At 39.1% G+C, this 12,090-nt stretch overlaps 1 protein-coding gene across 13 annotated transcripts in view; it reads right to left on the reverse strand.

Annotated features, from left to right (window-relative positions):
• Positions 1–2,833: 2,833 nt before the first annotated feature.
• The window catches only part of CASK (calcium/calmodulin dependent serine protein kinase), an 887,710-nt gene continuing 878,453 nt past the window's right edge, over positions 2,834–12,090 (reverse strand). For all 13 annotated transcript variants that reach the window (XM_063955614.1, XM_063955617.1, XM_063955611.1 and 10 more), the window contains one exon: positions 2,834–5,065. In XM_063955614.1, the coding sequence (XP_063811684.1) occupies positions 4,889–5,065 (177 nt within the window). In that variant the 3' untranslated portion in view covers positions 2,834–4,888. The remainder of the gene's footprint in view (positions 5,066–12,090) is intronic.

Genomic DNA, 12,090 nt, shown 5'->3' on the forward strand with positions numbered 1-12,090 from the left:
TGGGAGCCGTCCTGACCAGCGGAGCTGTGAGAGGAAATGGCGCCGTGTGCTGAGGAGATAGGCCCCGCCCCTTTTCCGGCGGGCTCGTCTCCCGCTATTTAGAAAAATTAGGCAGGGGTTAAATATCTCCATATAGCCTCTAGGGCTATATGTGAGGTATTTTTAGCCTTTTTAGGTACTCATTTGCCTCCCAGGGCGCCCCCCTCCCAGCGCCCTGCACCCTCAGTGACTGCCGTGTGAAGTGTGCTGAGAGGAAAATGGCGCACAGCTGCAGTGCTGTGCGCTACCTTTAGAAGACTGCAGGAGTCTTCAGCCGCCGATTCTGGACCTCTTCTGATTTCAGCATCTGCAAGGGGGCCGGCGGCGTGGCTCCGGTGACCATCCAGGCTGTACCTGTGATCGTCCCTCTGGAGCTTGATGTCCAGTAGCCAAGAAACCAATCCATCCTGCACGCAGGTGAGTTGACTCCTTCTCCCCTCAGTCCCTCGCTGCAGTGATCCTGTTGCCAGCAGGAATCACTGTAAAATAAAAAACCTAGCTAAACTTTCTCTAAGCAGCTCTTTAGGAGAGCCACCTAGATTGCACCCTTCTCGGCCGGGCACAAAAATCTAACTGGAGTCTGGAGGAGGGTCATAGGGGGAGGAGCCAGTGCACACCACCTGATCGGAAAAAGCTTTACTTTTTGTGCCCTGTCTCCTGCGGAGCCGCTATTCCCCATGGTCCTTTCAGGAACCCCAGCATCCACTAGGACGATAGAGAAACTACTTTTATATTATACCTGTCTGTGCGCAGTCAAACTGCAACAGTATTTGCCTCCTGTCTTCTGGCTCACCATACATCCCACTAGTTCCAGTTTGAGAACTGCAATGTATCTCACCATCGACCACTGCTCAGCTATGCTACTGGTCTTCCTTAAATGTACTGATGTTTGGAGGGGGAGAGTAGCCTAGTATTCACAAGTACTAGGCATGTATATTTCTTAGCATGGCCATGATTCATGGGCATCACCCCCTCTATTGCAGAAACAAGTTAACTGTTATTCACCATACCTTACATGGTTATACGGACCCCATACTATTACAAAAGTCAGAATAGCATTTACTCGAATAGTGAAATCTGGTCATGACATCACCTGTTTTTTACGCAAATACAGGAGATTAACTCTGGCAGCTGTAATAGTACATCATGCTCTGGTACATGTCATTACCAGAAACCAGAATTAGACAAGTAACAGTTCGCAGTATGTCTCCAAAAGTTGGGTTGTGAGCACAATGGTGAACAGGATCTGGTTGCTAATGTAGGTTGCAGTTACCATGGTAACCACCATTTGTTCACTCGATAATATAAATTACTAAACATACTCATCAAATACCTCTTCGTAGCAATTTTTATGAAAAAGACAATGAAAAGAAAAAATAAACACAGGGATAACATATTGCAAAGATCTTTCACCTGGCTTTAATTCTGATTAACCATTCTTACAAAGTGACAGTATCTGCTTACTTCTGATTAATTGGCTAATGTACAAAATTCTATATCGGAGTATGTTTTTTTTCACAGCAAAATTCTAATCAAATTTACATACTTTCACAATGACAGTGGTTGGTTTTTGTCAATGTATTAATCCCATCCGGTTCAAGACTTTACCTATACGAGTGTGGCAGTTAGAATTTTTTTTTTTTAACATTGTACTTATAATATTGAAATGGCTCAAAATTACTCACACACACAATAGCATATTTTAATGCATTACCAGTAATAACTATTGTAGCCCTTTGCCAGGAATGGATTAGTGCAGTGACAAATTAATTCCAACATTAAGAAAATTGTATGTATATGATATCAATTTAAAATGAAAATACAAGATGACTGTTTAATTGCATGTTAAATAATTTACAGGTTTTTTTTAATGTTTTTTTGCAATGTGACTAACAGGCACTGAAAACAAACATCTTCTTGGCAAGATATTTAAACTGTTAAGATATTAATCCTAAAAAAAACAGTTGACATTGTTTTTTTTTTTTTAGTAAGAAACCTACTTAGCTAAATCATATAATAATTAGGTTTCTTTAGCACCAGTATAATTCTCCATCCAATTGTTTCAATATGGATGAAAGGCTGTTATAGTAAACTGTTTTACTGATATGAAAAATAAATGGTTCTCCAGGTTCTTTATGTTAAAAGGCAATTTCCAACAATTATGAGACTATATATAATTCCGGTAACCCACTGAAGGATATCAGGATCAAATATGTATTTCATCTATCTCATGTAATATTGTAGGAGATAATTTTAACAAAATATATTTATCTGAGCAGTATTTTTGCTTTTTAATAATGTTCACAAATTATTCATAGACAACAAGGGAAATATGCAATTTGCTCCTGGCACAGCAGCAGCACTGTGGCTAAGGATCTATTCAATTACTGCCGCCCAGAGGGTGTACTTCTCAGGAGCTGCAAGGAAATACCCACATTAAGTGCACCTTCTGGGGCTTACTATGTGGGTTATCCCATAGATTCTGGCCACTTAACCCATAATCAGTATGTCAACATGCGTGAGCCATGGGCTTACTGTGCTGGGAAATTGGCTAAAAATTGAAAAGCTCCTGAGCTGCGTTGTAAGCCCCACAAATAATTGAATCTGGCCCAAGTGGCTCTGTATTTAAAACATTTTTCATTTTTACAGGGACAAAAACTGCAAATTTGTCATTTCACGTGACTTTAGAGGACTTCCATTAAGCTAAAAGCTTGAAAAGACAAAAACATACAGTACACTAATCTTTAGAGAAAATAAATTAAAAGAAGGACTCAAATAAAAAAATAGCACAGGACAAAATAAATCTGATTTTATTTATACTTTCATGGTGATTTTTTTTTTTTTATTATAACTATTGTTATTCACTACCTTTCCCCTACCCAACCATCCTTGAGCAGAAAGTTTTTTATGGAAGTTTACAGTGAACTTGCAAATATACAAGACTACATACGAAAAATTAAATCTTCAATAAGGATCAACATTGTTGGAGATAACAAAGCCTGGATGAAGACATTATATTTTTGGTTTACAGGTAACACAAATCTTCACAATGGACTTTTGCTCTCCTTCACCATCCACATGCCAAAATAAGAGGCAAAGTCAAGATTCTGATCTAGAGACAGTGCTACATATACAAAAGGAGGATTTTGGTAAAACATTTTTTTTATTCTCAAAACTGAAAGGTATTTAAAAATAGGCAATTTTAGACTAAAAATGAAGCAAGGAAATATGACAAACTTAAAAGTGCAAAATTACTCTTTTGCAGATTTAGCTAGAAGACTGTGAATGTCTCCATCCAGTGAGTGTTAAGCTATATATGAAAGAATTATTTTTTGTTAAGTTTTGATCTGGTGTCAGCCGAATAAAATCTGTATTGTAAATGGACTAGTGATTAACTTATTAGATTGACTGTAAATATACATATTGTGCTTTGCTTCATCTTTTAAGAATAAAATTGTGCGACTGGAAACAATTTGAGAAATTGAGTAAAAATTAAAACCCATCATCAACTTCCTGAAAAAACAAATTTAGTATGAAACCATTAGACAAACTACCTATACAATTTACCATTGTGCAACCAGAGTTAACAAATTTATTTGCGAGTCACAATAAATGAATGACCCAAAGGCATATATCTGAACACATAAAATTAAGTATATTTTAAAGTAAAATAAGAAAATATTGGTCAGGCTAAAACTTTGATTCCATACTGCTAAAGAATTTACAGGAGTTTTATTTTTTTACACTGTGTGGAATATTCTTTTGATATAGGTCCCAATAACCTTCCATTACATAATTTTTTAAATGTTGTGCATATGCAGAATAAACATAAAACAGATAAAAGCATTTCTCTGAACATAATTAAAACGTTAATACTCTGTTGACAACACAGATCTTAAATGGCCAAAAAATAATAATAATAAAAAATAAAGAATCAGTCCGTACCCTCCCCAGTTTACAACAAATTAAATTGAGACAAAATTACAAACACATTTCACTACATGGTTAATAATAAAAACCAGCTTCATTTTATAAAGTTGTCCAAAATGCAAGGGATGTGCATAGGTATACAACTTGGTTATAATAATTGTATTTAATTCCCTCGGGTACTATTTCCCATGAACGGAATGTAAGTTTCTGTAAGTTACAGTTTTGTTCAACACAGATACACCAACAGTATAAACGCTTGCGACTGTCCACATGCATTAAGATCCACTTTCAAATCTCTATATTGTTTACAGATTTCTTCAAAGAGACAGTATCAAATAAAAGTATTATTTTAGTAAACATTTTTAAGGAAATCATCTTAAATGAAAAAGGCCATTAAACATGTGGTATTTCCTCTTTCAATAGATGAAGGCTATTTTGTGTAAATAAATTAAATAACGTCTTTGCTACTAAATGACTGACATAAGACTAAAAATAATATAGTTTTCCACCCCTGCGTAAGTAATCAAATGTCCCATTATTAAAATAGATTATAGAAAGCAGCATATCACTTGTGCAGTTTTCAGAGGACTTTAGAAACAAAAAAAGCTATGGTTCCCGCAAAATATAACATTCAAAAGTTTGACTAATGCACATATTTTAAAAAGAACATTTTTAATACAATGTAAAAGAAATAAAAATGTTAATACCAGATACTGTCTCTTTAAATTAGCATTGAAAATTTGCTTCATTTTCCTTTCCATCCATTAGGACATGACAGTTATAAATTTAGGTCACACTACATTTAGGTAGTCTCTAGGGGCCAAGACTGGTTGACATAATGTCAACAAAGAGGTTTCTCCAGGTACTGCACAAGGTGATTTCAAAGTAATAAAATGCCGATAGTTCACTTGAAAATGGTCTAATAGACCCAGGACACTGGAACCCATTGTGGAGCTGTACACACAAGCTCAATGGCTTCCTCCAGATGTCTAATAGTTTCATCAATTTCATTGTTGATAATTGTTAGATCAAAGTAGTGTGCATATGTTCTCTGGAGGATTTCAGACTCCTTCTGCAGGCGTTGAAGAGATTCATCCTGCAAAAAAAAAATATTAAAACACAACTTTAAAGATAACAGACATATTTAGTTAGAGAATAAATAAGCACTTTCAATAATCTACTGCACTAATAGTTATCTAATAGTTCTTATATTGTAGGTAATTCCAGTTAACTTGTATGCATTCACCTGTTATGTTATTGCAGCTCAGACTTTTACAATTCTTCTTTAAAGCTCTAGGCAAGTTAACTTCTCTATTTTAAACACTATTTTATCAATTAGATGCTCTGTGTACAGCCTTTCTTACCCAAAATATATTATAATTTATATAACATCTGCATGATTTTAGGTAGACCCATTACAGGTGTATACATACAAAAACACAAAGATTTATGATCTACACAAACACAGGTGGTCTCCACACATAGGCACAGTGTTAACATGGAAACACATTGAATCATATTTTTACTGCCTTGACCTAGCCACCAGAGATAAACTACATTATTAAAGTAGTGCTGAAATCTCTTCAGTTAAAAAAAAAAAAAGTAGTGCTGAAAAATATTGTACATCTATAGTTTGTAAGCTTGCGAGCAGGGACCACTTACCTCTTTGTCTATTACCCAGTCTTCTTATATTACTGTTTGTTCATAATTGTAAAGCATAATGTAATATGCTGGCTCTATATAAATAACTGGAAAAGTTCTTGAAACCTTTAATTTATTAGCAAACTGAAGATATTCGTAATAAGCAGTGGGGATTTGTTTTTCATGAAGGGAGGAGGGGGGAGCGGACTTCCTGTGTTGCATTGCTAAAGTTGTACATTGGATGGACACTGATTAAATAAATGGAAGGAAAAATCACAGTACTAAATAATGTAGATACTCGTGAAAACTAGGCAATCTAAGAGGAGGATATTGCCTTGAAAGTGAACCATCAGGTACCACCAAATAAAATATGGCATGATTAATGTCAATAAGGATCATTACTTCCTACAAATAAAGAATAAGTATATATACAAATAAACATCAGTAAGTCCAGTACTAGACAGCTTGGGCTGATTCCCCCTATAAAATAAAGCTCCTGAGCATTGGATCTCCTTAGTGTAGTGAAAACCAGCCCTATGCTTTTTAGTGTAGTTCTGGTGCCACTATGGGAAAGGGAATAGCAAAAATAGGCCCCCGATTCCAAAAGGCAATGGGGCTCTCATGAAATTATATACTCTCAGACACTATTATATAAGGTAGTATAGACCTCCCTTCTGAAGCCCTATCTTGTGTAATGTCTTGACATATAAAGTTATGAATGGTTGATCATGATTTCTGGCTATGGTATCATAGCTTTCTTCTGATCTGTTGTATCTAATCTAGTGAGGTCATCTACATGTGTTTCCAAATCTAACACTGATCCAGTCACTTCTTGTGGGTGGCCAAAATGTTAACTAGTACAGGGCTTGACAAATACGGATCACTGGGGCGAAAAAGATTTTAGTCCTGGGGAGTACATTTTTTTTTTTTTACAAGAGCCAGGTCCTCATTCAGGTTACTAGAGTGTTTGGTACGTTGCCCCATACGCTTACATGAGGCGGAATATGGACTGTGAGAGGAATCAGTAAGCTGCCCGTGGACCCTAAATAGAATCCATTAATTAATCTGTTCATGTAGGATTGATGTCAACAATGTATTGATGTGGAATGCTTACATTTTGTAAAAGATACTTTGATCGTCACTGGGAGTCTGATGCTAATATATGATACTGAGAGTTAATGTGTTGAGGAGAAGATCATTAATGCAAAATTTTGCTCTCCTTGTGAAGTGGATAATTCATAAACAGTATATATGTAAGACTAATACAACCACTCCAGCTGTTAGATACTACAAAAATTTGTTGACCCCCTGACTATGTGGATGGCCAAAAACAATGTTAAACACGTATATAAGTACATCCGCATATGAAGGTTTCTATCCTACCCACTGAAAACTTAAATCACATTGAGGAGAATGTTATAGCATGCATGTTTGTAGAAGTGCCAAATTTGACTATGCGACCGGTGTTAGACTTATTCTAGCATTACTGGGGCATGTTAATGCAATTGGAAGAGGATGAGGAATTCAGGTAGATCAATAGCGTTCATCTTTCAACTGAATTTACCAACATTTCTCTTAATGAACAAAGAACTTTCAATTGAATTGTCATGTATGGGCACATTAAACAATATGACTGCAGATATCCCAGCATGTGTGGCTAGCATATGGGAATCTCAGGGCAATGTGAACTGTAACCTTCCAGCATTATGTACAGAATAATAATACTAAACAAACAAAAAAATTATAATTTTAGGCTATGATCTTATATAATAATAATAATTATAATAATAGAAGTGTGACATTTAACCAAGGAACGTGGACATGCAGCTACTGAACAATGAATGCAAAGTAAACCAGTTTAGCTTGTACCCAACTGTGAAAGTCGAAATTGTATTTTACTCTCAGAATGCAATATTGCATTTATTAGCACACGTACATACGCATTTTTGCATACTACGGTACTTTGCGGATTACCGCATCTTACCTTTATTACATGTTCTAATGCAGTTGCTAATAAAAGCCATATTGTTACACATATACCCCTTTCACACTGCACAAATAACCCGGTATCGACCCGGCATATTGCCGGGTCGGCACGGGTCAGCGTGCGGTGTGAAAGGGGCATAGCTGAAATCCCGGGTCGCCTAACCCCGGAAATTCAACCCGGGAATAAAGTAGTGTTATACCCGGGTTGAATACCGGGTCAGTGGCTGCATAAATGGGCTCCCTGGTCGATGCAACCCAGGATCCGTTTACTACAGCAGGGAGAGGTGGCGTGGAGATGATCTCATGTCCCAGCGCCGCCTCCACCTCTGCCCCCCGCTGCATATTGCCAGGTCGGGGAAGCCAGCAGCAGCGGCCAATGCCGGATCCCACCTGGGAAGGACCCGTTTCCAATTCCCGGGTGTGACCTGGCATTGGCAGTGTGAAAGGGGTAATATTCATACTCCAAACTTACACATAAATTACACAGTCATAAGATGATTTAATAAGACTTTAGCATCTAGCAACATTATGGTTAGATCAGGAGACAGCATTTCACATAGCACAGGTTTAGAATCATAATATCACATCTTATTTTATATCATCATGTCCATTTGCTGCACCCCGGTATGTGCGGACAGAATATTGCATATTGCGGGCTCACGCTATTGGGAAAAATGTATTATAGGTGAAATATTGTGCATTGTGAGGGGCGTGTAACTAGCCTGTTTGAATTACCTGCACGGTGGGAGTCTGAGAGCATCAACAGTCACATTCCTGAGAACAATACCTTTGAATGGACCAATGGATCACAGAATTACGAAAATGTTTACATCACGGACAAATGGAAGAAGATGAAACTCACTGTTGTATACACCCATTATTTTACTATATAAAATAGTGAGCCAAAACCAGGCAGCGCGCTCTCTCTCTCTCACACACACACACACACACACTCATTCACACACACACACTCGCTTACACACTCACACACATTTCAAAGAAGTCTTCTATCTGATGACTGGCTGCCTGAACTAGGGACTCTTGCATATGTATATTGGCTGTAATTGTAACTCTCTCATTTAAACACGCTTGTGTGTTATACCTGCATTATCTTTTATATCTGTAATGGTGTTTAATACTTCTACTTGCTAAATTAAATCTGATTGTGCGTTGGACCACAATTATTAGTATAGGATACCGTACTCCCTTTATTAAGGTATTAGCGTGCATATAACCGCACCGGGGGGGGGGGGGGGGGGGGGGAGGGGGTGTTTACGCAAATAGACGCAGCTTGCGGCCACAGTAAACTATTTTGTATTGCTTTAAAATATACTGACTTTCACAGTTGGGGGCTTTTGCTGGGCGCTACGACTGAAAGGAGCAAAATCAAACTGGTTTATCAGCAGAGGGTAGATGTCATATGAAGGTAAAAACAATTTTTGTTTTATTTTAAAGTTAGCGTCTGATGCTGAAAAACCACGTCCGTTTGTGTGCTCTGAATAGGCGCTAGCGTGTATTCAGGGACGATAAAGAAATTTATTTTCTCAATCGCGTATAAGCATACACATTTTAAACAGGACATATAGTTGTATTGTTGCCATAAGTTGAATAAGTGCATATTGATAGAGTGGGTCTGTTTTAGTTTGGATTGTGTTTTAACGGGAAGCTGTGCGAGCGTTTAATCGCATAAGCATAGATAATAAGTATATATAGCAATCAGGCTCTGTGGTTACAGAGATTGATTGATATGCAGCAGGACTTTGAATATTACGCTGTTTTGTTTGTAAGGAGTAATATATATAGATTTTGTGGTGGCTTTTAAGTTTAAAGCCATAAGTGAGTACACTTTTCTGGTGCAGCCTGGTCCTCTGACACGTGGTTGTTGACTACGTAATCAGACGCTCGGACACGCACAAGCGTAATCACGCACGAGATACACACAAGCACGCACTCAATTACATGCTCCTACACGCACTTGTCCGTAAACAAGTACACAAGGGAATAAAGGTTATTATTGTTAGCTTTATAGGGTAACAATCCAAACTGAAAATTATCATTTGATAATACGTTTAGCGAACTGTATGATACAGCCTCTGGGAAATTATTGCCAGTTTCTGGGAAGTGACTTTTCAGTACAGAAAAATCCAAGTGTGGGCATTGAAAGTAAACATACGATTGTTGAACCAGAGAGGTATACCGCAGGTAACACTGGATAATAGAAGTCCAGTGGCATATGGCTTGCTACCATATGTGATTACTGAGTTTCGTTGGAGTGCAGTGTATTCGCTCAAGGTGGTAGTGACGTAGCCTTGTGAAATAGTCTCTGTGATTGTAGGGCACATAGATAAGTACCTTTGTGCCATGCAACTGGACGGCACAGTTGCGTATAATAGCTTATCACATATTATACGCAAACGTGATTTGTGTAAAGGAAACGGGTCAAAAGTACTCGCAAAGGTTCGGGGGGTTAAGAGTCTGTACCACCAACTTTTGCGAGTCTGAGACGTGTAGGAAATACGCTTGTTCGCTCAGCGTAGAGTACAGGTCATATAGCTTCTACCTAGGAGGAGATAGATAATCGGAATAGGAGGATAAGAGTATACCATTCATAATTCAGATCTATTTCCATATTCCTGGTGGTAAGTGACCACGTTAGGAACCTCGCTAGATACATTTATCACTTGATTGCTGGTACGTGGTATAGCAACTGAGGAGGAGTCGAGTGAGAGCTACTTGGAAAGTCTCTCACCTTCATTTCACAGGAGGTGCATTTAGGGTTGCTAAAAGCCGCAATGGGGGCTAAGTGCACACGTGAAATGACTGAGAAGGCAACTGACGATCAAGTTGCTGAGGGTCCGAAAGGGTCAGCTCGTTTTGTTATGCGTATGAAGTATGGTGCATACGCTACGGCTTTTGTTGATGATTGGGAACGTACGACTGACAAGTGTAAAATTTTATTTCCCAAGATTGGTAGTTTTGATCCTGAGGTATTAAATACGGTAAGAAGTAAAATTTGCTTTGCACACGCAGCAAATGCTGGTATAATTGAGAGAGTTACAGCATATGCATATCTCTCTCTCTCTCTCTCTCTATATATATATATATATATATATATATATATATATATATTTATTTATTTCTCATACGTCCTAGAGGATGCTGGGGATGACATCAAGACCATGGGGTTTAGACGGGATCCGAAGGAGACATGGGCACTCTAAAGACTTTTCATTGGGTGTGAACTGGCTCCTCCCTCTATGCCCCTCCTCCAGACCTCAGTTTTAGAAATGTGCCCAGGTCGACTGGATGCACTCTGAGGAGCTCTACTGAGTTTCTCTGAAAAGACGTATGTTAGGTTCTTAATTTTCAGGGAGATCTGCTGGCATCGGACTCCCTGCTTCGTGGAACTGAGGGGGCAGAAGCAGAACCAACTTCCTCAGAGTTTCATGGCTCTGCTTCTGGCTGAACGCTAGCCGTGTCTAGATGCTCACTCCCACAGCACGCCGTCACCCCCCTCACAGAGCCAGAAGTCAGAAGACAGGTGAGTATGAGAAGATTGAACTTCAATCAAGTAAGTGACGGCTGAGGTACGACGCGGCAGGCGGGAGTGCAGCGCGCCATTGCTGCCTACACACACAGGCACTGCAGGGTGCAGGTCGCGCAGGGGGGGGGATACACGCCCTGGGCAGCAAAATACCTCTATAAACTGGCTAATAGGGGGCATAAGATGCCCAGGCAATGCCCTACCCCCGCCAGTATAAATATTACAAACAGTCTCTGAGGTAAAAAGGGCGGAGCTTCTTCCTCAGGCAGCCAGCACACTGCTCAGCACCATTTTCTCGCTCTCTCCTCAGGCTGCAGAGATATAGCTGGTCCTCCTCCACATCTGACTACAAGTATTCAGGGTGTAAATAAGGGGGGCGCAAAGCGATTTGGGTGCGTTACAAATGTGTTTTATTGTGTAAAGAGCGCTGCATGTCAGTGGGCATTCTGTGTTCACAGACATTAAATACAGGCGCTGGGGTTGTGGGCTGGCTGCTACTGTGTCCCTCTGACAGATTTTACTGTGGGTCTGTCTCCAAATAAGTCCCAGTGTGTCTGTGAGTGCTGTACAAGTGTGAGGCATGGAGTTCCTCCCCGGAGGAAGCCATTTTAGGGACACAGAGTTGTAATGTGGTGGCGCTACCGGCACACCAAGAGCCTGCATGGGTGAAAGAGCTACGTGACAGTATGCATCTGACTAACCGTAGATTGGATAAGTCTGAATCTAAGGCTGCATGCTGGAGAAAATCTGTGGAAGATGTGATGTATCAAGATGCTGTTATTCCTTATGCGGGCGGCCCCTCTGGGTCACATAAGAGACCATTTGCAAATGTTGTAAACACGGATACCGACACGGATTCTGATTCTTGTGTCGACGATAGTGAATCCAGAGAGATAGATCAGAAATTGGCAAAAAGTATACAATATATGATTGTGGCTATAAGGGACGTG

The sequence above is a fragment of the Pseudophryne corroboree genome, chromosome 2 (assembly GCF_028390025.1).
Source record: "Pseudophryne corroboree isolate aPseCor3 chromosome 2, aPseCor3.hap2, whole genome shotgun sequence".
Classification (NCBI taxonomy): domain Eukaryota; kingdom Metazoa; phylum Chordata; class Amphibia; order Anura; family Myobatrachidae; genus Pseudophryne; species Pseudophryne corroboree.